This window comes from Embiotoca jacksoni, unplaced genomic scaffold (genome assembly GCF_022577435.1).
Source record: "Embiotoca jacksoni isolate LCO1_2020_lvr unplaced genomic scaffold, fEmbJac1.0.p SCAF_67, whole genome shotgun sequence".
NCBI classification, from domain to species: Eukaryota; Metazoa; Chordata; class Actinopteri; family Embiotocidae; genus Embiotoca; species Embiotoca jacksoni.
The window spans coordinates 252,220-279,503 of record NW_027185422.1 but is presented as its reverse complement, the minus strand read 5'-3'; the positions used below and the strand labels follow the sequence as shown (position 1 = coordinate 279,503).

The window sequence follows — 27,284 nt, the reverse complement described above, 5'->3', positions numbered from 1 at the left end:
AGACGGTACAGATGGTAGAGACGGTAGAGACGGTAGAGATGGTAGAGACAGTAAAGACAGTAGAGACGGTACAGACGGTAGAGACGGTAGAGATGGTAGAGACAGTAAAGACAGTAGAGACAGTAGAGATGGTAGAGACAGTAGAGACAGTAGAGACAGTAAAGACGGTAGAGACAGCATAGACGGTAGAGACGGTAGAGATGGTAGAGACAGTAAAGACAGTAGAGACAGTAGAGATGATAGAGACAGTAGAGACAGTAAAGACAGTAGAGACGGTAGAGATGGTAGAGACAGTAGAGACAGTAGAGACAGTAAAGACAGTAGAGACAGTAGAGACAGTAGAGACGGTAGAGACGGTAGAGACGGTAGAGATGGTAGAGACAGTAGAGACAGTAGAGACGGTAGAGACGGTAGAGACAGTAAAGACAGTAGAGACAGTAGAGATGATAGAGACAGTAGAGACAGTAAAGACAGTAGAGACGGTAGAGATGGTAGAGACAGTAGAGACAGTAGAGACAGTAGAGATGATAGAGACAGTAGAGACAGTAAAGACAGTAGAGACGGTAGAGATGGTAGAGACAGTAGAGACAGTAAAGACAGTAGAGACAGTAGAGACAGTAGAGACGGTAGAGACGGTAGAGACGGTAGAGATGGTAGAGACAGTAGAGACAGTAGAGACGGTAGAGATGGTAGAGACAGTAGAGACAGTAAAGACAGTAGAGACGGTACAGACGGTAGAGACGGTAGAGATGGTAGAGACAGTAAAGACAGTAGAGACAGTAGAGACAGTAGAGACGCTGTTGTGGTATTCTCGCTCACCGTATGGTGCACGTGCACGTGTGTTGTGTGCGCGCATGCGTGTGAATTGGCACCACATCCGAGGTAAGGACGGGTTCACCCTGCTCGCTCTGCGGTGTGTTTGCTTCCTGTTTAGGGGTGGGGGAGGGGGGCGGGGTCTAAATAAGAAGAAGAGGTTTGTTGAGTGGGGGAGGGGATGGGGGGGAGGGGGAGGGTGGGAGGGGGAACATAAAACAAATTATGAAACGGCACCAGAACCGGAGCGGGTTCGGATGAGCACCAACCGATCTGATCCAAACCGGGCCGCGGCATGAGGACACGTTAGCTCCGCCCGTGTTTTCATCGGAACCGGTACGTTCGCGGTTTGTTCGCTAAAACGAAGCGCACCCTCGAGGCGGGCTCGCGCTTCCTCAGAAACACGTTTAATTAGAAAAGACGTCGCTGGACACTCGGTGGACACTCGGTGGACATTCATGTCCCTCTGAACCCGCGGACACGTCGGCGAGGAAGTAGCTTCTAAAGGTGAGTGGACTTATTCTGTAAAACATCATGTCGCTCAACAGAAGACAAACAAACCCAGAAGGTAAAAACCGACAAAAGAAACGAGGAATGCGTCTTCAGGACCAAAGTTTGGTGGATTAAATCTGGCGGGGGACAGACGGGGGACAGACTGGGGACAGACTGGACCCCGTCCGGGTTCCGTGTTGGGACGGTTTCTACCTTCAGATCCAACGAACATTTCTCTTTTTGGGGGAAACGATATTTAGTTTTGGTGCTTCAGAGGAAACTAGGCCAAAAAAGAGGAAAGTGTCCCCTCGGTGGACCGAAGAGAGACAGTCTGTCCAGGAGCTGGACAAACCTGGTTCAACTATTCACACTTATAACACTTTAAACCAGTTTAGAGTCTTTTTTAATCCAGAAACCACCACAGAAACTCTTCTTGGCCTTTATAATGTTGAACTACTATTTTCTTCACTGACTGTTTCTGGTGTTTTATTTGTGAAATAGTCTTTGGATTAAAAAAGAGAAGTTGAGGGTGAATTGTTAAAATATCACAACAGTCTGAAATATGAACTAATAATTCACAGATCATCAGTCAGGATCTTTGTTTTTCTTCAGATTGTATTTCAAAGCAGTTTGAACACTTTGTTTTGTTTAAGCTGTTTTTTTTACCCCAGAAATGTCCTTAACTTGGTCCAACTACACGGTGGACTGTGTGAACTGTGGTTGAGGACACGGGGACACTTGGTTCACCAGGATGTGGAGTCTCCTGTGGAGTTTGGTGATTCAGAGACACAAAGTGGGACAAGCACGGTCTTGTCTTCCCGTCCACTCGTCTGCAGCCTCGGGTGGTGTTTTTTTCCTCCCTGCTGATTTCAGAGAAGTCGGATTTGCTGAGTTTTAAAGTTTGTGGCTGCAGGACAGAGTTTAAGAGACACGGGAGTCCAAACGGCCGGTTCGTTACCGGCCCGGCTCGGCTTATCGACAGCACGGTAATAACATGGCATATATGGAGGTGTGAAGACACGTCTGTCTTTGATGATGCAGGTCCGGAGGACACGTCTGTCGCTGAGTCACTTCCTTTAGTTCGCGGGGGACGTTTTCAGCCGAGCTCGGTCATTGTGCGTTTCTCAACACCGGGCCTCGGGTGAGTCACGGAGGACGGCAGATGAAGCACCAGGGAGCGGTCGTGTTGTCGTGGTTTTAGTTATGATCCATGAAACGGCTTCAGGAAACGCATCAGGAGGCGTACGAACGGCCTTCAGGTGACCTCCGGGGGTCTGTTCACACCTGGACGGTTTTCTTCCGCCGTAAACGTTCGATCCGGTTTGTTTTGGTTTCGCGTTGAGATCTTTGCAAACCGACGTTCCTGTACTTGACATTGATTTGTTCGTAGATGTTGTCAATTCAAGTTGAAACAAGATTCATATTGCTGCTTTTTTTTTCAGTTTTATATCAAACTGTAACATGAATATTTTATAGATTTCAACTGTCGGTTGGAGAAATCAAGATGTGAATTTGATCACATGCGCAATAAATACATAGAAATACCTGTTGGCTGAATCTGTCATGAAAACAACAGTGAAGTAAGAAATTTAAACTTTATTTTTTATCATCTTTATGAGTACCATTAATGAAAGACTGTAAAATAATAACTTTATAAAACATTCAAGTGGAAAAAGGCATCAAAGACTTTTGCATAAAACCTTAATTTATAAGGTGTTTTAATGAAATGCAGGATTTCTTAAACTCAGATTATTCAATAGAGACGGTTCTGGTCATCTCAGTCCTGGTTTTTAAACCTTTAAAGAACCCGTTCCTTAAAAAGGTCCTCAGACTCTTGATTGAACTCTGCGTCCGAGTCGAAGAGGAACGAGGGGAAAAACGCACCCCTTATTTCAGTGACGTAGTTTTCCATGACCGAGGATGGAGTTTGTTAAAGTGGAATGCATGATGTCATCTCACCGGGGAGCGTTGGGAGATCAGGATCTCCTCCGTAGGACAAACACTTCGTCCCATGATTAACAAACTGGGCTGAACTGTTCCCACAATAAGTGTCCATAACTGCCAGGTTTTTATTTATTGGGTTTCCACATGACGTCAGAATCACATCCTGATTTAAGTGTTTTTTTTTATTATCTGGGCTGTTAATTATAAAGTTATAGCAGCTAAAAAGACCAAATAATCAGCTGTTTAAAAAAACCTCGCTCCTTCTCTGCTGCTGTTTCTCAAAATCACAAAGACTTCACCTGTTCAAGTTCATCTGGGTTTGACAGCACGCCGGGCCTCATGGGTAAATGTTTGGTCCGACGGAGGAGGTGGGAGGAGGTGGGAGGGGAGGGTCCTCCTGTCTGTGGGTCGGGTTTCCTCCACTCGGACACTTCCTGATCCATCACCGGGGCAGGGAGGTGGTGCCTGGGTGGGGTTTTTAATTAGGGGAGTGGACGGAGAGTCCTGCTGAGTTGTTTGGGGAGAGGGGTGGGGGAGGGGGGTGCTAATGGACCCCCAGCAGCAGCTGTGGGCCGTCTGGCTGACCGGGTGGCAAACCAGGAGGGGGGGGGCACTCGACTGGTTTCTGTGTACCACCAGATGACCCACCCAGCGAGGACAATGGCGGCTTGTTTTGAGCTGGCGTTTCCGTGGCAACGTTCATCACATGACCTGTGGAGGTTTCCTAAAAACTAAAAAGATATGAGCTCACTATGTGATCGAAGCGATGACATCACACAGTAAACAACGATCATTATGTGCATGTAAACAAGGTTAAAGGTTGAAGGAAGAGATCAAATGTTTTGTATAAATAAATCTCAAAGTCGAATGTGGAGCTGCTGTCATTCATAATCTCTGGAGATTAAATGTCAGTTGAAACATCAGCGTTTTATAGCACATTTATACACAGAGGAAAAAATACATTTATAACACAATAAATATGATTTAAAAACAGTTCATGGTAAAAAAAAAAAAAAGATAGCAATTTAAAAAAAAGGTATAAAGTAATAAAAAGTGTCAACAATTATTATTATTATTATTATTATTATTATTATTATTAATAGATATTTTCATTTACCAAGGATTTGATCAGTAAATGAGTGACTCAGATGTGATGAATTTCTACTTTGGTTTTGAATTTATTTTGCTGCACAAAACAAGCAATTCACAATTAATGTAATGTAATTGGCGCATTAAATAAATAAATAATTTCTATTTGTCGTCTTAGTTGAAGTCTTTTAGTTTAGTTCACACGAGCCGTTTTATTTCAGCGTAGCGTAATAAGAAGGCACCAGAGAGAACGAGGCGTTCAATGCAGTCTGATTATAGAGGAGAGAAGAAACTCATCACGTGTATTTAAGATATTTAAGTTCACTGTGGAGTTAACGGCTCGGGCGGCGTCGCAGCAGCGAGCTGAAGAGTTCACGTGGGAGTCGGATCGATGTGGACTTCTGCTTTTCATAACAGGAAAAAATAAAAGAAGTGTTAGCCAACGTTCAGGGTTTAGCAGCGGTTAACCCCAGAGAGCTGAAACGAGGAACCACAGGGAAGCCTGTGTGAAGAGATGCGGTTCTTTCTGCAGTCGTTTCCTTGATGCATGAACACGCCGGCTGCAGACTCGTCGATCCTGCCGTCGTTAGGTTTGTTCATTTCTCGTTCTCCGAACGGAGCGAGGTGTGAAAACGTTTTCAGACCAAAACATGCAGCAGGAAACTTTCTGCAGGCGCTGACGGAGATGTTTGAACTCCACACGGGGCGAGGTGCAGAAATTATTTCGAGGTGATTCTTTTTTCTGTTTACCCTGCCGAAGCTGGCCTCGTTTCATACGGCCTTACGTCAGGGAGCGTCCCGGTCGAGCCGTGGTCGTCCTCAGTCTAAACATGGCCGTCGTTAAGGACGACTAAACGCTCGCAGATGTGCCGCGCTCGACCTTCAGACGGCGCCGAGTGTCGAGGCGTCACAGAGCGGTCAGGAAGGTGGACGTGTTTGTTCTCCCGTCGGATCGCACGGCGCTTTTATTTCCCCAGGTCCTGTTAAGTGGCCGACTCGGTGAGACTTTGCTCCCGGTGACTCAGCGAGGGCTCGTCTGTCCTCTTTAACCCAGTTGGAGCTGCAGTATCAGAGCGTCGAAACTACATCCGGATCATTCATATTTCAATTTAAATGACTGAACTTGATTTATTGCAATAAAAGAAACTTGGATAACTGCACCGAGAAGTTGAATCGTAGTATCTGAATCTTTTAGTGGTAAAACTGGATTGATGTTTGTTTTCATATTCAAGTTAAGTAATTTGAATATAAAGTGCGTTCATTTAACCGCGTACGCTACAAGAGTCCGTATGAACGGCGCCCTCTTGTGGATATTTACGACATAAGAACTCTTACATTTTCTAAAAGCCTCGAGTTCACGAGTTGTGACGTGTTTTGCTGACGTTTACAGAAAAGGTCAGAGGTCGTGGGAGTTCATGTTTCAGTTGGATGTGAAGCTAATATATTGTAGTTTTAGTCGTGCAACGTTTGTCTTCGTAACTGAGACTAATATATATAAAATATTGACTAATGCAGAAAATCAAACACCTGAAAAACGTTGACGTTTAAAAGCTGCGAATTACAGAACCAGAACTTGCTGGGTTTTATTTTGTGGTTACTGGCACATTTCTATAATCTCACCAGAGATGTCTTAACGTCCGACATCCATCGCTCGTATTTTAAGTTTGTACATGAGATTGTGTGTTTTCTTCGTCCCGACGTTCCTCCAGCTCCGCCGGCGCCTCTCGCTTCACCACGGAAACGTAATCGGAGGAATGCCGGCCGCTGTAAAGATGGCGGAGATGTGACACAGGCGGTCGATTCTTCGGCGACGGAGGAATGCTCCGAGTGAATTTACATCTCTGTTGGGAGGTGGTGGTGGTGGTGGTGGTGTTGGTGTTGGGGGGGGGGTCCCTGAGGCTCGATCTCAGGCTGCAAATTAAATCCAAAATCACCTCTGACCCGTCTGCAGCTGACGGACCACGACAACATGCAGGATTGGGTTTCCGTCGGGTCGTTACCAGCAGCTGTCCGTAGAACTCCTCCATGAAAACCTGTTTTATTAAAAGACGCTAGCTGCTCTGAGAGCTGCTGAGATGCTGAATTGTAACGAAGAAGAAAAAAACTGTGCCGCTGAAACGTTGAGCGACACATCGCTTGTGTCTGCGTCCTCCTGCCTGACCATAAAAAGTCACGGTGGAGACCGTTTACTGCTGCTCCTCCAAATATTAGCTCCTCACTTCAGGTTCAGAGGACGGCCGGAGCAAAAACAAACACACGGGAGAGTTTTTAACGTCGTGAGGCCCACGGGAGCTTTTTGTTCACGATGTTAAACACTAAACGTTTGTTTTTGCGCCTTTTCTGGTCCCGACTCAGCTCCACTAAAACGTGTGGATATTATCTGGTTTGTTTTTGGTTTCACAACCGCTCCACCAACCCTCCATTACTTTTAACTTTAGTTAAAACAGTAACGGAGTTGTCCTGGAGGACGAACCCAGGACAGTAAACAGTCGTCCTGGAGGACGAACCCAGGACAGTAAACAGTGGTCCTGGAGGACGAACCCAGGACAGTAAACAGTGGTCCTGGAGGACGAACCCAGGACAGTAAACAGTCGTCCTGGAGGACGAACCCAGGACAGTAAACAGTCGTCCTGTAGGACGAACCCGGGACAGTAAACAGTCATCCTGGAGGACGAACCCAGGACAGTAAACAGTCGTCCAGGAGGACGAACCCAGGACAGTAAACAGTCGTCCTGGAGGACGAACCCAGGACAGTAAACAGTCGTCCTGGAGGACGAACCCAGGACAGTAAACAGTGGTCCTGGAGGACGAACCCGGGACAGTAAACAGTCGTCCTGGAGGACGAACCCGGGACAGTAAACAGTCGTCCTGGAGGACGAACCCGGGACAGTAAACAGTCGTCCTGGAGGACGAACCCGGGACAGTAAACAGTCGTCCTGTAGGACGAACCCGGGACAGTAAACAGTCGTCCTGGAAGACGAACCCAGGACAGTAAACAGTGGTCCTGGAGGACGAACCCGGGACAGTAAACAGTGGTCCTGGAGGACGAACCCGGGACAGTAAACAGTCGTCCTGGAGGACGAACCCGGGACAGTAAACAGTCGTCCAGGAGGACGAACCCAGGACAGTAAACAGTCGTCCAGGAGGACGAACCCAGGACAGTAAACAGTCGTCCTGGAGGACGAACCCAGGACAGTAAACAGTCGTCCAGGAGGACGAACCCAGGACAGTAAACAGTCGTCCTGGAGGACGAACCCAGGACAGTAAACAGTCGTCCTGGAGGACGAACCCAGGACAGTAAACAGTCGTCCAGGAGGACGAACCCAGGACAGTAAACAGTGGTCCTGGAGGACGAACCCAGGACAGTAAACAGTCGTCCTGGAGGACGAACCCAGGACAGTAAACAGTGGTCCTGGAGGACGAACCCAGGACAGTAAACAGTCGTCCAGGAGGACGAACCCGGGACAGTAAGCAGTCGTCCTGGAGGACGAACCCGGGACAGTAAACAGTCGTCCTGGAGGACGAACCCAGGACAGTAAACAGTCGTCCAGGAGGACGAACCCAGGACAGTAAACAGTCGTCCTGGAGGACGAACCCAGGACAGTAAACAGTCGTCCAGGAGGACGAACCCAGGACAGTAAACAGTCGTCCTGGAGGACGAACCCAGGACAGTAAACAGTCGTCCTGGAGGACGAACCCAGGACAGTAAACAGTGGTCCTGGAGGACGAACCCAGGACAGTAAACAGTGGTCCTGGAGGACGAACCCAGGACAGTAAACAGTCGTCCTGGAGGACGAACCCGGGACAGTAAACAGTCGTCCTGTAGGACGAACCCGGGACAGTAAACAGTCGTCCTGGAAGACGAACCCAGGACAGTAAACAGTGGTCCTGGAGGACGAACCCGGGACAGTAAACAGTGGTCCTGGAGGACGAACCCGGGACAGTAAACAGTCGTCCTGGAGGACGAACCCGGGACAGTAAACAGTCGTCCAGGAGGACGAACCCAGGACAGTAAACAGTCGTCCTGGAGGACGAACCCAGGACAGTAAACAGTCGTCCAGGAGGACGAACCCAGGACAGTAAACAGTCGTCCTGGAGGACGAACCCAGGACAGTAAACAGTCGTCCTGGAGGACGAACCCAGGACAGTAAACAGTCGTCCAGGAGGACGAACCCAGGACAGTAAACAGTGGTCCTGGAGGACGAACCCAGGACAGTAAACAGTGGTCCTGGAGGACGAACCCAGGACAGTAAACAGTGGTCCTGGAGGACGAACCCAGGACAGTAAACAGTCGTCCAGGAGGACGAACCCAGGACAGTAAACAGTCGTCCAGGAGGACGAACCCAGGACAGTAAACAGTCGTCCAGGAGGACGAACCCAGGACAGTAAGCAGTCGTCCTGGAGGACGAACCCAGGACAGTAAACAGTCGTCCAGGAGGACGAACCCAGGACAGTAAACAGTCGACCTGGAGGACGAACCCAGGACAGTAAACAGTCGTCCTGGAGGACGAACCCAGGACAGTAAACAGTCGTCCAGGAGGAATGTTGGGTGGCGCTTTAATGGAGTCAAATTTAATTAAATCTGGTTGACTTTGATTCGGAGGATCGCTGCATGTTGATCCACTGAAAAACGAAATGAACCAACCAGGTTTAAATTAAAGATATAAAGCACATTTTGTGGTGTTTTCCTGTCGCAGCGGGAGGTCAGTGGTCATCAGTGAACAGGATGTGGTTTCCTGCTGAAACCCTCGTCAGCGAGCTTCTGTATCTTTCGCTCAGCTTCATAACGTCCAGACTTGTTTTCTGTCTCTGGGACAGTTTTGAGTGAGTCTGAGGGTCGCTGCAGCTGTGTGGGAACGGCCCAGATTCAGGAAGAGGTCTGAAGCAACATGACCAAATATGGAAACACACACACATGAACACGGCGACCTCTTTTTCTTTTGTTTCCTGCTGCAGTCGAAGCCTCAGCCGGAGTTTTATCTGTGCAGAACTTGTTCATGAAGATTTCTGTCTTTTCTGTTCCTGCCGGTCGCTTCATGCTTCGCAGCTCATTGTGGCAGGAAGGCCGCAGTTATTCCTCCTAGCTTGAAATGTGTCTGCATTAAAGCTGTTTGTCTCATCGTGAAGCTAAACACCTGAAATAAACGTGACTACCCTCTCAGTCGTGCCTCATATCTGCCGCTGCCCGTACTCCCTCGTCACGCCTTCATATCGGCCTGACTCGGCACCAAAAGACTCCAAACCGCAGTCAGAGAGCAAATATGTTGGTTCATGGATATCTGGCAGCTGACGCCAGCTGAGCGGGGGGAGGTGGGTAAGGGGGATGGGGGGGGGGGTGAACCACGACTCCATATTTGGAAGATTTGCAAGGTAGTCAGAACATTTTCTTGTTTTGCAGCTCTACTACATAAACAAAACCAATCTATATAAAAATACTGGATTGGCAAAAAGCCCAAAATACAATTTGAAAAACACTTTTAAAACCGCCGCCTTACGTTGATCTTGAAGTTGAGGGCCGTTGTTTCCCTTCGCCTGGACATTGATTATTGATCAGAGGACGGACCGTCCGCCGTGCTTCACTCTAACGGTTGTGTGCAGCCGTGTCAGACTGATGATCTGCTCGCTTCGCCTGCAGAGTTTGAACTGCACCAACATCTTTTACTTTGAAGGAGTTCCTCTCAGGACTTCCTGTCGGCTGTAGTCGTCTTTGTACGTTTCTGCTGTTCTTGTTCCAGATGTATTTTCTTCATCCAGCACTGAGTTTTTGCATTTTCTTTTCTTTTCCAGATGGATCCGCGGTTTCTTTTAATAGCAGCATTATCAGCGGTCCTCGGCGGCAGCCGGGCTCAGCAAGGTAAGAAACACAACCGCCAGAAATCTGCTCATCTTCTGCACGTTTTTTCAAAACTGTTATATTTGAGCTAACCTGTAATGTAGCTCATTTTCAGCTCCTAGTGTTCATTGTTAGACTGATAATCATTGTTTTGTTTGTTCCAGACTCGTTTTTAAATCCTAATCCGTCACAGTTTCAGACTTTGTCTGTTTTTACTCTTTAAATCTCGTATTTCTTCATTCACGGTTTCATGACTTGTGTTTGGTCGTCTTGGTTTTCAGTGGGAGGCTTTTCTTTATTTTAATTTTTGTATATACGGTGAAGTCATCGCTTGGTGAGCCGCCTGCAGCTCCTCCCAGCGTGACTCAGCTCTGTGTCCTGCAGCCAGAAGCTGCTTTGAGTTAGTGAACTAATGGAAAAAGCTGCTTGTCATCTCATCTCCTTCAGAGGGAAGCATCTGCATCAAGGCCAACGCTCAGTCGTGTGGGGAGTGCATCCAGGTCGCTGAGACGTGCGGATGGTGCTCAGACGAAGTGAGTTGAAGTTATTTTTATCTCGTGAATGAATCCTGTCGAGGAGATCTCGAGCTGTGGCTGCACTTTTAGTTTCCTGTGGGCTGGCAGGCGCCATGTTGTGTATGAAATCATGCAAACGCACATGATGTGTACTTATTCTACAATTAGGGTCAGTAGCTAACAGATGAAGACAACTCTTCTCTTTTTTTTTTTTTGCCTTTCAAACAAAGACAAGTTAAACCACAGAGGCTCCAGTGATCGTCACTGCTGCTTCTGGTCTTCACTGGAAACTCGAGCTGAATGAAGCTGTTTCACAACATGTTTTCTGTATTCTCACGTTGCCGTGGCAACACACGATCGAGCAGATGGACCGCAGCATGAGAACAGACTGATGTACGGGACCGTGAACATGCACCCGCTCCTTCACAGCTGCAACACATCAGCAGCCTGCGGGACAAAAGCCTGTTGCAGTTTTGTAGACTTGAACATTCGTTCCCTCTTTCAAACCAACGCAAAACCTACTTCTGCTCCTGGATTGGTGTTTGTGCCTTTACTCACGGTTCAACTAGTTCAACCAGCCAAGTGTTGGTGTCGCTCTGAAACCAGGTTCTTTTGGATGAGAGACAATTCTTTTACAAAAAACTGGTTCAAGATCAGACACCAGCTCTTAAATAAGCTTTTGAACCAGCTCTTAAATAAGCTTTTGAACCAGCTCCCGATGGGCTCTTGAACCGGCTCCCGACGGGCTCTTGAACCGGCTCCCGACGGGCTCTTGAACCGGCTCCCGACGGGCTCTTGAACCGGCTCCCGACGGGCTCTTGAACCGGCTCCCGACGGGCTCTTGAACCGGCTCCCGACGGGCTCTTGAACCGGCTCCCGACGGGCTCTTGAACCAGCTCCCCCCTGGCCGGTCCTCAAACCCTCGAACGGCATCGGGGGGAACGGGGGAACAGCGAGGCAGCAGGACCCACATCACTAATGGTTCACAATCTCAAACTACTCCATCAGTAAATATCTCCAACATATAATCTCATTTCAGTGATTTAACAACAGTATCAGTTAACTTGCACGTTCCAAACAGTGAGATTTGACATTTTGAATCAATATCTTGAGTTTTTATCTTTTTCAAATCGATCCCGTCCGGTTTTCACGGCGAGACGCAGTGCAGAGAAAAAGGAGGTTTCTGAGGGTCATGTGGATTTGAAGGAATTGGGTCAAAGTGCTATTTTTGTTGTGACTGAGCTCATTGTGTGGAGCTCGGCTCCACTTCGCCCGGCAGTGTTTCATGTGCGTCCAGTCTACCTCGCCGTCATCTGGTTCTGCTTGTTTCTGGCTGCTGGTGAACAATAGCCTTCGAACCACAGAGCCTTCATGCACACGGATGGATTTCAGAGGCCTCGCTGGTTGAAAAAGCATCTGCAGCATTCACCTCCCCCAGTTTATCAGCTGAAAAAAACAAAACAGAAATAGAGCTGTAACTTTTACATAAAGTTTTCAGGCCTGTGAAGGATTCAAATCGTGTTTCTTCATGTCAGAGAAATTCCTGGACATTTACAGCAGCTTTCCAGATGTTCCTGCACGTACCTGCTGATTTTAAAGGTGTAAATGTGATCACTGTGCAGCTAATTTTAAAATATGCAACACACAAGAACATCTGATTCTTCATCATGTCCCAGATCAGAGTCCTGCAGCGGTTTCTGTCTCCTGTGAGCATCTGTAAAAGGAACCACATGTAGAAAATTAGTCAGGAATGCAGTTCAAATCTCAGCCTGTTTCTTTGTGCAGAAATTCCTCACCGTGGGCGAGTCCAAGTCGGCGCGCTGCGACGATCTGGACTCCCTGAAGAAGAGAAACTGTCAAGTGACGAAGATCGAGAACCCGCGTGGGAGCATCAGCGTCGACAAGGACAAGCCGGTCACCATCCGCAAGAAGGACGTGACCGAGAAGCTGGAGCCCGAGCAGATCACGCAGATTCAGCCTCAGAAACTCACCCTGACGCTCCGATCCGGTAAAGATGCAACTTCTGGAAACACTTCCTCGGGTTTAAACTGCTGTCAGAAGACATTTCCATATTTAACTGGTGTTTATGGTACCGAAAGGGCCCGTTGATAAAAGTCAGCTTTAAAGCAACTCTGGAGCAAAATTAAAAGTCATTATATGTGTCTGAAATAAGCTTCAGAAAAGAAAAGATAAATATCAATAAAACATACTTATCGGGGCAACAGCAAAGAAAAACAATACGAGGAAGAGGATTTCAAGAACGAAGTCGAAATCCCATCAAATCACCAAGTAGTTTGGATTATTCTTATAAATTTGAGTTTAATATTAAAATGTTATTTTATTCCGGAAATATATTTCACTTCATTTTGACTTCACTCTTGAAATTTTTAATTTATTCTTAAAAATTAAACTTTATTCTTGAAATTTCAACTTTATTTCAACCTTTAACTTATTTTTCAAATGTGTTCAACAGTTTACAATCTTACACCCTTATAGTGTTTTTTTATTTTTATTGTCAGAGTCTCTAACGTGGTTTGTTTCTGTCTTTCAGGTGAGCCTCAGACATTCAACCTGAAGTTCAAGCGTGCCGAGGATTACCCCATAGACCTGTACTACCTGATGGACCTCTCCTTCTCCATGAAGGACGACTTGGAGAACGTGAAGAACCTCGGCACCCACCTGATGGGGGAGATGCAGAAGATCACGTCGGACTTCAGGATCGGTGAGTTTGAAACGTGACTCCCGGCGAAGAAGACGGACAAAACTAGGAGAAAACTAAAATACGTCATGTTTTTATTTCCCTCCCGAAGGTTTCGGCTCCTTCGTGGAGAAGACGGTGATGCCCTACATCAGCACCACGCCGGCCCGCCTCATCAACCCCTGCACAGGGAACGAGAACTGCACCAGCCCCTTCAGCTACAAGAACGTCCTGAAGCTCACCAACAAGGGAGACGAGTTCAACCGGCTGGTGAGCCAACAGCAGATCTCCGGGAACCTGGACTCCCCGGAGGGCGGCTTCGACGCCATCATGCAGGTGGCGGTGTGCGAGGTGAGCTTACAGCGGCTGGGGATCAAGTCTTATTCTCTCTTCCTCCTGGGATCAAGTCTTATTCTCTCTTCCTCCTGTGATCAAGTCTTATTCTCTCTTCCTCCTGGGATCAAGTCTTATTCTCTCTTCCTCCTGTGATCAAGTCTTATTCTCTCTTCCTCCTGTGATCAAGTCTTATTCTCTCTTCCTCCTGTGATCAAGTCTTATTCTCTCTTCCTCCTGTGATCAAGTCTTATTCTCTCTTCCTCCTGTGATCAAGTCTTATTCTCTCTTCCTCCTGTGTCTTTTCATTATTAATGAGAGCTTTGGTTTCCGGTTCCCAGGAACAAATCGGTTGGAGAAACGTCACTCGTCTGCTCGTCTTCTCCACCGACGCCGGCTTCCACTTCGCCGGAGACGGAAAGCTGGGCGGCATCGTCCTGCCTAACGACGGGAAGTGTCATCTGGAGAACAACATGTATACCATGAGCCACTACTACGTATGTAGTTAAACGTTTATTCAACACGCGTGATGTATGACACCCGGCTGAGCGCTTCATACCTCCGTGTACACTGTGTTCGATAGGACTACCCCTCCATCGCTCACCTGGTCCAGAAGCTCAGCGACCACAACATCCAGACCATCTTCGCCGTCACGCAGGAGTTCCAGCCCGTTTACAAGGTCAACTGCTGCATGCTGAGCTTTTTATCATGAATATATATGTTTTTTTGGGGGTTTTTTTTTATGTTATTCTCATCACATGATATGTTATGATTCTCTTGCAGGAGCTGAAAAATCTCATCCCTAAATCCGCCGTCGGCACTCTGTCCTCCAACTCCAGCAACGTCATCAAACTCATCATCGACGCCTACAACGTGAGTCCATCTGCAGCTTCTCAACAGACAGCTGACTGATAATTAGAATTCATTCAGGATTTATCTCGTGTAAATAAGTCCCTCTAGGAGATCTTGCGATCGCAATAATTAATGCAAACTCTGCAATATTTGTGGGAGCTTGCAGTTTTTAAAAAAAACATCGTCATCAGAATCTGTTCTGAAAGTATTAACGACATAAAATAAGTCTTTTCAAGCAAAACTCTTTATTAACATAAATAACTCCTCATCTCCAGTCAGTACGGTTCTCCTCCTCTCATCTCCTCATTAAAACAAACTGTTCACTGGAGGAAACCAGAACAAGAGGAGAAACAGGAAGTGACGCGGTTTGTGGGAAATGTGGTCGTCACAATAAAATGATGTAATGAAATGTTTATGATCAAAGGAAGTGATCAGAAAATAACTGAAATCCTGGAAGAACTGAATAATTTTGAATATTTTAAACTGAACACGTGGGAGAATGTAATCTTCCTTTACAATGAAACATCCTTCGACGTCACGTACGGAGGTTTTTTGATGAATTGAAGGCAGCGTCCCGATGTCTCCTTCTTCCTGCAGATATTCATTTCACATGAAAGCTGTCCATCTCAACAAATCCACCACAATGACAGTTATGTCTTTATTAATGAGGAACTCTGAAATCTCCTGCTGCCAAGGAGACGTGTCTCCTCCTGAAAAGACTTGTGTTGATTGATCTCCAGATTTCAGATCATACATTTCTCTCTTCTTTTGTAAAGTCTCTGTCGTCTGAGGTGATTCTGGAAAACGGTCGACTTCCAGAAGGAGTTTCTATCACCTACAAGTCCATCTGCAAAAACGGTGTGGAGGGAACCGGAGAGAACGGCAGGAAGTGCTCCAACATCTCCATCGGAGACGAGGTAACGGGGATGAAAATATTACATCTGGAATAAAAAAGATCGATTTTAAACCTTTAAACTCAAGTGCTCTACCCTTGACAACTTCGTCTCCTTCTGCTTCATAAAAACGTGTTAATAATCCACGACACGTCTGAAACGGTGAACAGCACGAACGACATCCTCCTCGTCCATTTTAACGACCTTAAACTCCCCTTTTTGTTTTCCAGGTGACTTTCAAGATCTCCATCGAGTCCCAGAAATGTCCGTCGCACAGCAAGATGGAGATCATCACCATCAAGCCGCTGGGCTTCACCGAGGAGGTGGAGGTGGTGCTCAACTTCATCTGCGACTGTCAGTGCGCCAAAGAAGGAGATCCCAACAGCGAGAAGTGCCACGAGGGCAACGGCACCTTCGAGTGCGGAGCCTGCAAGTGAGTAGAAAAGGCAGGAAGGATGTTCCAGGTCGGGACCGATGGACCATCGGACCGCAACTCCACGTCTTGTTTTTGTGTGTTTGCGTTTCAGGTGTAACGACGGACGCATCGGGCGTCTCTGCGAGTGCAGCAAAGACGAAGTCCGGACGGAGGACCTGGACGCCAACTGCCGCAAAGACAACGGCACGGACATCTGCAGCAACAACGGCGACTGCGTCTGCGGCACCTGCGAGTGCAAGAAGCGGGAGAGCCCCACCGAGAGCTACAGCGGAAAGTACTGCGAGTGCGACAACTTCAACTGCGACCGGTCCAACAACAAGCTCTGCGGAGGTGAGGGGGTCGAAAAAAACCAACATCATCTCTTCAAAGACGGATTCATCACCGCCTCATCGCTCGTCTCTGCTTCTGCTCCGCCAGGTCACGGCCGCTGTGAATGCAGGAAGTGCATCTGCGAGGCCAACTACACCGGCAGCGCCTGCGACTGCTCCCTGGAGACCTCCACCTGCCTCGCCAAGAACGGGCAGATCTGTAACGGCCGCGGCACCTGCGAGTGCGGAATCTGCAAATGCACCAACCCCAAGTTTCAGGGTCCGACCTGCGAGATCTGCCCGACCTGCCCGGGAGTCTGCGCCGAGCACAAGTCAGTCTGCACATTTCAGAAAGGGTTAAAAAAAAAAAAAAGACCAAAGCTGTTGAATACATCACAGACTTTTAAAGATGACCAACTTTTCATTTCATTCGCTTCATATATTTAAAAGTCTTTCACAACAGAACACAAAGTGGGAAGGTTTCGAGTTCGAAAACCTCAAACTCACTACTGGCAGGTTAAATGTGGGCGTGGCCTTCACTTTTTCTCTGAATTTGCATATTAGAAATACAGCTACAGCCGTTTAATCTCTGTAATCCAGAGACTCGTTTGTTTTTTTTCTTTTAAACCGGCTTCATACTTGTCTTGACTTTCAGACGACTTCGGAAACGTTAGTCCACCTTGTTTTGTGTCCGACTTTTTCTGCAACTTCCTAAAACCATCAATCCAACATTCACGCTGTGATTGGTCGGCTGTCAGGAAGTGAGACAGGAGCCACTGAATGTACTTTTTCTTTTTAATCTCTCTTTTAATTTCTTACTGTTTGCAGCACTTTTCATGATTCCAATCGAGACCTCTCTTCTTGACCAATCAGAACCCGTCTCGCAGGCCGTGAACCGCTCCTTTAATTCCTCAACCTACCGAATGTAGAAACTCCACCGTAACCAGCGAACACGCGTGTTTCCACAGAGACTGCGTTCAGTGCCGAGCCTTCATGGCCGGAGAGAAGAAGGACACGTGCGAGCGCGACTGCAGCTACTTCCAGCTGATCAAGGTGAACGATCGGGACAAGCTGCCGCAGCCCACCGACCAGAGCTTCCCGCTGACCCACTGCAAGGAGAGGGACGCCAACGACTGCTGGTTCTACTACACCTACGCCATCCGCAACGACACCAAGGAGGTCTACGTGGTGGAGTTCCTCGGTACGCTCCGATTTAACTTTATTTTATCGATTGACATTCAGTTTGCCGCTCTGGGAAAGACTGTGTTGGGAAAACAGTGCAGCAATTTTAATGAATAATGTTCTTTGACGTAAAACTACAAAGAATTAGTGGATTTCATCATCTACGGTTCATAACATCATGAAAAGATTCAGAGAATCTGGAGAAAACCAATATTGGATGGTGGTGATCTTCAGGCAGCTCTGCATTAAAAACACACTATTCTGGAGTGGAAATCACTGCATGGGCTCAGGAACACTTCTGGAAACCATCGTCTGTGAACACAGTTCATCGCTGCGTCCACAGACGCAGGTTAAAACTCTACAAAGAACAAACCAGATATAAACATCGTGTCCCTGTGCGTTTCTTTTTTCTTTTTTTTTGTTTTGGTTTCAGAGTGCCCGGCGGGCCCCGACATCATCCCCATCGTGGCCGGCGTGGTCGCGGGCATCGTGCTGATCGGCCTCGCCCTGCTGCTCATCTGGAAGCTGCTCATGATCATCCACGACCGCCGCGAGTTCGCCAAGTTTGAGAAGGAGAAGATGAACGCCAAGTGGGACACGGTGAGTCGCACCGCCGGGAGCACACCGAGCTTCACCAAAACAACCGTCACCTGGAGGCAGTTTCAGCCGTTACACAATAAATCTGCAGGAAATAAAATCTGGCTATCTTTAATTATGAGAATATTTGAGTTGACTTTGCTGCCCTGAAACTGGAAGGAGAAACACAAGAAACTGAGCAACTTATTGCAGGTTTGATGAAACTTTTTTTTACGTAGAAAGCAGCAGTTACAGAGTGAGTATGAAACCTGCAGCTCCCTCGATCCTCCCTGCAGTTCTGTTTAGTCTCTCTGAGGGAGTGGTCTCTTCCCCTCGGCCGTCAGTGCTGCCCCCACCGTCCACATGCTGCAACTGCACCTCCATAAAAGGCCATGAACGGCAGAGGGAAGAGGAGGACGGCTGGAGGGCAGGTCTCTGGCGGTGCACGTCTGTGATTGGACGGGAGGAAGCAGGACATTCAGCACCGCAGGCGTTTGTGGGGAAATGACTTCTAGCAAAGTTATTTACCACATGAGTGACAGAAAGAAGTCCCGTTTCTCATTTTTATGGTAATCTGGTCGGTTTTGAGTTTTCCCAGTTGACACCAGGGAGTCTGTCCTTTTGTTCTTTAAAGCTTTCTGCAAACAAACAGCTAAAATAATGACAATAACACAACTATAATTAGTTATTATAATGTTTTGTTTTCTGGCCTTTTGTGTGTCTCCTTTCCTGCTTCTCTTCATCTCTTCTTCTTCTTTTATTTTCCCTTCTTCTTCACGTTAGCAAGGGAATCCCATTTACAAGAGTCCCATTAACGAGTTCCAGAATCCCAACTATGGAAATAAAGCCGCCGCCCTTTAGGTCACAGTTTGTATCACCTGCATGTGTTTCCTGTCTGAAGAGTTTTACACTGAAAGGTTTTGGTGACTGCATGTTGTGAAATCAGCATGTTTGACTTATTATTAAGTTAAAGCAACATTTTGCTTTGTTTTTTTCTTGATATTAATGTCTAGTATCGTTGTTATTTAACATCCTACTAGCAATGTTAGCACATAATATATTGTATATTTCTGTCCAGTGAAAAGCGCGTCTCCTAATGTGCAGATTACTGAATGAGGAATTTAATTTGACCTCTTACTTGTTAAGCTAAATAAAAGCACAAAGCAGAAGTAAGAACTGAACATGTTTTTCACTGGACTGAGAAAATATTCGACAAGTACACAAGAAAAACCATGAATATCAGTCTAAATCATAAATTAAAACGGGATTAACAGAACTTTTTTTTTTGGCCAACCAGTGTGCCTTTTTAAGATTTAAGGAAGTCGTGAGTTATAAAAGTGGGAACATCATGTGACGTCTCCTTCATCACTGTATAATCTGTGGATATTATCAGACAATAACCACCTCTTACACCGCCGTCTGACCCTGTGAGCTAAAGAGATCTGATCTGTCTGCTTTTGGTGAAATGTCTTTAAAATCAAGTCTAATATAAAACAGAATCTACAGTTCATTCAGTGCCGTCACATAAACTACAGTTTCTGTCCTGTTTCCTGGATATAAAAGAGTTCGTAGCTTCAGGTCTGTAAAATGGTTCTGATCCAGAAGTGTCTTCAGCTGCAATACCAGCGAGTGCCACTAGAGGTCGGCTCCAAAAAGCCTCCGGCTCCATAGACTCCCATTCAACTTCTCTCATCAAATCCAAAGTGAATAAAATGTGTCCATCAGTTATCTCGGTGTTGTTAGCTAAAGTCACTCCTTCTTCTTAGTTTTCTGGAGGTCCATCTGAAAATAATCCCTCATTCATTAGAAAAGAAGATTCAAGAAGACCTGTTTTTGGGGGCGTGTCTGTTTGATTGACAGGTCTGTGGTGCATTCAGGTTACAGCTATCGGTGGGCGGGACGTAGTATCGTCAGGTTTCCGATCAGATCGGTCGGATTCACCGCTGGCTCCTCCCCCAGCTCGTCCAAATATGGTCACTTCAGGTGACCTCACTGCTGGTTGCTGATTGGTTGGACGGCTTTTTCCAGTCAAATCAAACTATCACAAATTGTGTTTCTGTGACGCCACTGAAATCGAACACTGCTGACTGCTGCGTGTTTTCTATTATTCTTCACTGACTCCTGTCTCTCTTTTTTTTTTCTTCCTCAGGGCGAGAATCCGATCTACAAAAGCGCCGTAACGACTGTCGTCAATCCAAAGTACGAGGGCAAGTGACGGAGCCGAGCCTCCTTTGTGACAACACTGTATGGAAGAGAAGACGGGCTGGGACGATGCGAGGGGGGGCGGGGTTTTTATAACGCTCACTGTTTGTTTGTGTTTGTTGTTGTTGTCGTTGTTGTTTTAGTCACCAAACGATAGCAAAGCATTTTTTTTTTTTCCACTCTCGGTTTTACTAACGTGTTTTTACTTCCTATGCATCCTCTGAAACGTGTACAGTCTGTGTAAATGTCAGGTGTTGTGTGTGTGTTGTTGTTTTTTTGTGCGGACTTTTGAGAGAATGTGTTTTGTATTTTTTTTTCTTTTCCACCACGGGACGGGCGAAGGCGACAGAAAGTTGAATTTAATTTTTGATAGAAGCCATCAGTGTTTTAGTCGAGGGTCTAATTGGATGTTGATGTCGGGCGATAAAACAAAGGGTCCAAAAAAACAGGAAGACGGCGCAGATTCGCTCAATCAGTGTTTCCCCCCCAAAAAAACCAGGCGAACAAAAAACATCTCGCGATCGATCGGCCGCCTTCGTCTCTTCGGATCGAGCTGTTCGGCCGCGGTGGGAACGTTGTACAGTATGTTTGTGCGGTTCTGTGTTAAAAAGCCATACATGTATTCACAGAACGGAGTCGAAGGAAGATGGTGTTTGTTTTGTTTTCGGAGTGACTTTTTAAAAATCCATCTGAACAATCATTTGAAATGTGTCTTTGTGTAGAGACGATGGGTATTTTTTCCTCGGGCCGCCTCTCTAGACGGGAGGACGTAACTGTTGGGCTCCGGGTTTTTTTACTCGCTTAATTTAAAGCCATCTCTCAGGTCCTTAATTCTTCACAGCGATGCCAAATACACGCAAATCTGCCTTTTTTGTAAACTGAATCTGCTTCTGTTGAAATGCCTTGTTTTTATATATATCAGTAATTCCTGCCAACTCTTTCACGGTGCCTCGATCAAACAGGAAATAGGAATTGTGATGATGTCACTTCAAAGTAAGAGTTTGTGGTTCCAAAAAAAAAAGGTTACACACCCGTCACCATTGTTTTTAAGTGCCTTTTTTTTACATTTATTTCTCCAAGTCACATTTGCAATTCTGTTTACTGAAATTATTTATTGAATAAACCTTGGAAACAATTTACCCCTGTATGTTTGAAGTACCAGCGTGCAGTTACTGCGTCGTGGAGCTTTTTACTGGGATGTGAACAAACGACCTGCTGTTGGGTTATTGATCAGTGATTTATAGATAATCCTGACCAGCCGGAGGCTCCGGAAACTGAGCTGCTGGAAATGAGTCCACCAGATTAACTGGGTTTTTAAATTTTTTTTATCTTAGCTGTGGCATTAAAATTAGTTTTTAATTATTCATCCTTGGTATTTCAGTTTAATGTTGTTTTTTTAAAGAGAGGATTGCATCCTTGAAGTAGTTACAATAGTAGATATCTTAAAAAAAAAAATAAACATCATTATTTAGTAGAATAAAGGTGTAATAGCTGTTTTACACCCAACATAAATCAAATGAAGGTAAAATACAGCATTACTTTTGTTTTCTTTATTCTGGTGCCTCATGAAAAACATGATGTACTCCAGCATCAGTTAGTATTTATATTGAACTAAAAGAATAAAGAACAAATCACAGCTCATTTTAACAAGGGACTGAAACAAACAGACGTTTTAAAGGATGAAATAAATGAGATTAAACAACCTACAAAATAACAAGTGAAATAATACAAGTAAAAACAAAACGGATGTAAAAACTACGACCTTATCGTAGCATGTAAATTAGCTACGAGCTAAAGCTCGCGTCATGGTTTTGCCAGCCAATCACGTTCCGTCCCGTCCCCCGTGGCGCGTGACGCCACGAGCCCAGGGCTCTCCGCTCTGATTGGTGGCCGCGGCCGGCCAATCAGAGGGCGTCTTTCACAGCAAAGTTGTTAACCCCCAACAGGACACTTCGGTGTCCAGCTCGAGTTTCAGCGGCGACGGGGACAAACCCGGTGGACACGGAGCGGACAGCGGGCTCTTCCTGCCCCGGACACTCTTCCTGTCCCGGACACTCTTCCTGTCCCGGACACCGGCGGAGGACCGTTTGCTCTTTTTATTTTTATGATGAAACCCAACTGGGAGAACGAGCCGCGCGGCTAACGTCCATGTTAGTTGGCTAGCTGCGTCGCGATGTCTGTCGTCTTCTTTAACTTCTGACTCGCGTTAAAAAATGTCCTCCATCTGTCTCCGGGGCGCCGCCGACCCCTCCTCCACCCCGGACCCCTCCACCTCCACCGACCCGGACCCCTCCACCGCCGACCCCTCCTCCACCCCGGACCCCTCCACCGCCGACCCCTCCTCCACCCCGGACCCCTCCACCTCCACCTCCGCTCCGTGAGTATTTCTCTGTCATGTTTTGTCCAACTTGAGTCGATGCTCGGTGTATTTAGAAGGAGGAGGAGAAGGAGAAGGAGGAGGAGGAGGTCCATCGTGATCAGTGTTTTCATGAGATGGTTTCAGTCAGATTCCTGGCTGGTCAGCTGGATGCAATTCAGCAGTAAACAACAACAACAACAACAAAAAGAACAAGTTCATGATCACTTTAGTGGACTGGAGGAGGAGGAGGCGGAGGAGGAGGAGGAGGAGGAGGAGGAGGAGGAGGAGGCGGCTGTCATCGATCGATTCAGCCGAAGCCTCGTTGTATAAAACTAGTTGTGACAGTCACGGAAAACCTGTGAAAGGATCCGGTTCATCTGACGAGCGAACCCGCCGGAGAGGGAGGACCCCGCCGGAGGCCCCGAGTCCCGCGGAGGGAGGACCCCGCCGGAGGCCCCGAGTCCCGCGGAGGGAGGACCCCGCCGGAGAGGGAGGACCCCGCCGGAGGCCCTGAGTCCGGCTCCCTACATCATGGTCTGTTTTTAAGGGCTTGTTTTCCTCCTGAAATGTACCATTGGTGGATCTTAAGGTGGCTGAACGGTGCCCGGCTGCTCCTGTGGTCCGCCTGGGAACTGCTTTGGCCCTGGCTTGCACGGGTCTGGATCACATGGACCCTGGTACCCGGATCACATGGACCCTCGTACCCCGGATCACATGGACCCTAGTACCCGGATCACATGGACCCTCGTACCCCGGATCACATGGACCCTGGTACCCCAGATCACATGGACCCTCGTACCCGGATCACATGGACCCTCGTACCCCGGATCACATGGACCCTCGTACCCGGATCACATGGACCCTGGTACCCCGGATCACATGGACCCTCGTACCCGGATCACATGGACCCTCGTACCCGGATCACATGGACCCTCGTACCCCGGATCACATGGACCCTCGTACCCGGATCACATGGACCCTCGTACCCCGGATCACATGGACCCTCGTACCCGGATCACATGGACCCTAGTACCCGGATCACATGGACCCTCGTACCCGGATCACATGGACCCTGGTACCCCGGATCACATGGACCCTCGTACCCGGATCACATGGACCCTGGTACCCCCGGATCACATGGACCCTGGTACCCCGGATCACATGGACCCTGTACCCCGGATCACATGGACCCTGGTACCCCCGGATCACATGGACCCTGTACCCGGATCACATGGACCCTGGTACCCGGATCACATGGACCCTCGTACCCCGGATCACATGGACCCTCGTACCCGGATCACATGGACCCTGGTACCCGGATCACATGGACCCTGGTACCCGGATCACATGGACCCTGGTACCCGGATCACATGGACCCTGTACCCGGATCACATGGACCCTGGTACCCGGATCACATGGACCCTCGTACCCCGGATCACATGGACCCTCGTACCCGGATCACATGGACCCTAGTACCCGGATCACATGGACCCTGGTACCCCCGGATCACATGGACCCTCGTACCCGGATCACATGGACCCTGTACCCCGGATCACATGGACCCTGGTACCCCGGATCACATGGACCCTCGTACCCGGATCACATGGACCCTCGTACCCCGGATCACATGGACCCTCGTACCCGGATCACATGGACCCTCGTACCCGGATCACATGGACCCTGGTACCCCCGGATCACATGGACCCTGGTACCCCGGATCACATGGACCCTGTACCCCGGATCACATGGACCCTGTACCCCGGATCACATGGACCCTGTACCCCGGATCACATGGACCCTGGTACCCGGATCACATGGACCCTGTACCCCCAGATGAAGAGCTTTTTGTGAAAGTGATGAGGCCTGAAGGTGAAGCTGCTGTTTATAGCCCACCTCGATGTTGTGACGTCATTACTAGTTAATAATTGTAGTGGTTTTTAAAACTGGGCAGGTGAGCTGGAAAAATCACAACAAACTAAATCAGTTTTCTGGTGTTTTTTTCCTGTGAATATCTGGGGGGGGAGGGGGGGTGTAGTGGGACGAACCCCACCCACACAGCTGGAAGTATGTGAGGTATGAAAGTCCTGTTGTTTTTGTCTCTGGGTCTGTTTTTTACCAGCATAGATGTCAAGCTCACGAACTTAGAGGACTGAAATATTTATTATTTTTTCCTGCATAATCACAGAACACAGCAGGAGGTCACATTAGTGTACCTGAAGAGGAGACGCACAGTGCTTCCTGTTTTACAGAAATAAAGCAGACATGTTGATTTCTTTTTTTTTTTTTTTTTTTTTTTTTGCGTCTTTAACACACGAACATGCACACATCCACATTTCAAACAGCCAATGACATCAAGGCAGCGAGCTCAGCTACCACACAGCAGGACATTTAACTGATGATACATCACAAATAGGAACAGGATGTGTTCACGCAAGAGGCTCCGACTCCGTCTGTAAAAATGGACGTAGCTCCCGGCTAGTGAAAAGTGAAGCTAACAAGGAAGTGTCTTAAAAGTGCAATACTACTGAGGGCCACCAGGGGCTGGAAAACTCCAATAGAAAAAGCATCAAGTTCTCTCTTGAAGTCAGTCGATGTTTTCCACGAGTCATCGTGGTGCCAAAAAGTAGGAAGATTTATTTTTTGGGGGGGTGAGGGGGGTGTTTGTTTGATTGACAGGCTGAAGGGTTGAGTCAGGTTTCCAGCGTAGGTGGACGGGGCAGTGTCCAGATTCACACACACACACACACACACACACACACACACACACACACACACACACACACACCTCCTGCCCAGCTCATCTAAATATGGTAATTTCTGGTTCCAAAACAAACAAGATGGTGACAGATAAAATGTCGATCCTCAAAAAGCCTCAAAATCAAAAACGCTGTGACGTGACGTTGGACTAAATGTCACGATTCAACCACCGATAGTGACTTTTAACCTGCTGGTGTTGCAAAATGTAAAAGGAATCACCAAAGTCTTTAGGTTTCTAAAATCGTCGAGACGTTAAACACACAAAAATACCCCAAAAATGTCCACCTCTTGCTGGAGGATTCAACCTCTGGGGAACATCTGTCCAGTATTTCATAGGAATCCATGAGTATGGACCCAAGTGATGGATGGACAGAAAACAATTGGTGAACCCACCAGCGTGGCCCAAATAAGGATCAGGACCTTCAAAATATAGTGTTTTTTTTGTCATATATGAGGTATTAACTGGCATCCAATGTTTTTTCCTTCACGTTCTGCTACGCTGCAGAAAAAAAACAGACTTTTTTTTTTTTTTTTACAGGTTTAATATTGATACTCGATATAAACATGAAGACAAGAATGGTGGAAAGTTTGAGAGCCGGAGGTGAAAAACTAAATGTCCGTCTCGTTTGCTGGCAGGTCGTCACGGCGCAGTCGAAGGATTTAATGATGAAAAGAAAACGTTGGTTTCAGTGGGAGGAGCCTGGATAAACATGACGTCATCATCACCAACAGGTGAGGTGTTTTAACGGTCGTAAGATGATATTTTAACCTGCAAAACTCAACATTTGAAGGTGTCTTTTGGTTTGGTGGTTGTGATGCCAGTGCTCAGAAAAAGTGTCCTGATGGTACCCGTTTGGAGACTTGATCTTTTGCCTGTCCGACCAGCAGAGGGCAGCATTGTTCTCACGTTGAAGTGTTTCACCTGGAGGAAACTTTTTTTATTTTTATTTTTTTATAGGGGGTTGTTGTAGGATCACTGGCGATAGATAAGGTCCAGTGGATCTGAGTCGGTCTTTGAGCTGGCAGGAACATAACCCTCTGGTATTTTAGGCGTTGGCCTGCAGTTGGTTTTAATGTCTTTTTTTGTTCCTCCTGTTTTCCACCGAAGCATAAAAGAACGTACCGCAAATGGAATCTTCAAAGTAGAGTTGTATTTTACTTAATAGTGCTGCTATTATAGTGTTGTGAGTACATTTCTTGAGGCTTTTTAAAGGCATTTATTGTTGCTATGCTGTCCTATTTGTATTCAATCTTGCAAAACCTATTTTAACTTTCCTTTTAAAAGAAAAAGCAATAGAGCAGAATATATTTGCACAGATGATCTTTAATGTGCCATGATTTGAGACTTTTAGTAAAAACAAATTTGGAAATGCTGTTATGTAAACATAATAATACATTTTTATATGTATATATTATAGTAAGTAACCCCTTTTTTTAAATAAGTAGTGTGAAATTTAAAAAAAAAGATAATTCTTTGTAACTTTTGAAGTACTCCAGTAGCCCCACTTATAAATGTATTTATTTTTTACTTCATTTCCTTCTATTAGTTAATATATAACTTTTTCTATTTTTTTTCCTTTTAAAATATGTATCTTAATTTGGATGTTTTTAGTAAATTGTTTATTTTTATTTTTACTGTATATATTACTGGATAAAAAAAATTATGAAATTATATACTTAAATTGTATTTTGGAAATATATATTATTGCATTTTTTAATTATTTTTCTTAAATTATCCAGTTATATTTTTGCAGTATATATATATATATATATATATATATATATATATATATATATATATATATATTTTGTATTACATTATCTAGTTATATTTGTATTTTTGCAGTGTAGATTTTGTTTGTTTGTTTGTTTGTTTGTTTTATTAAATTATCTAGTTATATTTGTATTTTTGCAGTATATATTTTGTTTGTTTGTTTGTTTTATTAAATTATCTAGTTATATTTGTATTTTTGCAGTATATATTCTGTTTGTTTGTTTGTTT

The 27,284-nt window shown here is 46.4% G+C and overlaps 2 protein-coding genes across 5 annotated transcripts; both read left to right on the top strand.

The window, feature by feature from the left end:
• Positions 1-1,039: 1,039 nt before the first annotated feature.
• On the top strand, positions 1,040-21,321 carry LOC138214060 (integrin beta-1-like). 3 transcript variants are annotated; one of them, XM_069175424.1, is made up of 17 exons: positions 1,040-1,320; positions 10,126-10,192; positions 10,619-10,704; positions 12,472-12,694; positions 13,238-13,408; positions 13,497-13,735; positions 14,059-14,214; positions 14,301-14,396; positions 14,501-14,590; positions 15,346-15,486; positions 15,693-15,895; positions 15,990-16,228; positions 16,316-16,538; positions 17,175-17,407; positions 17,822-17,988; positions 18,748-18,825; positions 20,114-21,321. In XM_069175424.1, exons 2-16 carry the CDS (start codon positions 10,126-10,128, stop codon positions 18,823-18,825), a joined length of 2,412 nt encoding a protein of 803 aa, XP_069031525.1. In that variant the 5' UTR covers positions 1,040-1,320; the 3' UTR covers positions 20,114-21,321. The 3 variants fall into 3 exon arrangements, with proteins under 3 accessions (XP_069031525.1, XP_069031527.1, XP_069031526.1); XM_069175425.1 differs by lacking the exon at positions 1,040-1,320 and adding an exon at positions 2,034-2,291; XM_069175426.1 differs by lacking the exon at positions 18,748-18,825.
• Positions 21,322-22,090: 769 nt separating this feature from the next.
• LOC138214053 (proteoglycan 4-like) lies at positions 22,091-26,945 on the top strand. 2 transcript variants are annotated; one of them, XM_069175407.1, is made up of 4 exons: positions 22,091-22,978; positions 23,033-24,394; positions 25,919-26,014; positions 26,105-26,945. In XM_069175407.1, the coding sequence occupies exons 2-4, from the start codon at positions 23,263-23,265 to the stop codon at positions 26,251-26,253; spliced, it is 1,377 nt and encodes a 458-aa protein (XP_069031508.1). In that variant the 5' UTR covers positions 22,091-22,978; positions 23,033-23,262; the 3' UTR covers positions 26,254-26,945. The 2 variants fall into 2 exon arrangements, with proteins under 2 accessions (XP_069031508.1, XP_069031506.1); XM_069175405.1 differs by having other exon boundaries at positions 22,091-24,394.
• The last annotated feature ends 339 nt before the right edge of the window (positions 26,946-27,284 follow it).

Excerpts from the sequence above, each read along its gene's own strand:
- LOC138214060 (XM_069175424.1), top strand. The coding sequence starts at position 10,126 with ATGGATCCGCGGTTTCTTTTAATAGCAGCATTATCAGCGGTCCTCGGC. Across the intron at positions 16,539-17,174 it reads GGAGTCTGCGCCGAGCACAA|AGACTGCGTTCAGTGCCGAG; the intron begins GTCAGTCTGCAC and ends GTGTTTCCACAG. Across the intron at positions 17,408-17,821 it reads CTACGTGGTGGAGTTCCTCG|AGTGCCCGGCGGGCCCCGAC; the intron begins GTACGCTCCGAT and ends TTTTGGTTTCAG.
- LOC138214053 (XM_069175407.1), top strand. The coding sequence starts at position 23,263 with ATGGACCCTCGTACCCCGGATCACATGGACCCTGGTACCCCAGATCAC. Across the intron at positions 24,395-25,918 it reads GAAAGTGATGAGGCCTGAAG|GTCGTCACGGCGCAGTCGAA; the intron begins GTGAAGCTGCTG and ends GTTTGCTGGCAG. Across the intron at positions 26,015-26,104 it reads GACGTCATCATCACCAACAG|TGCTCAGAAAAAGTGTCCTG; the intron begins GTGAGGTGTTTT and ends TTGTGATGCCAG.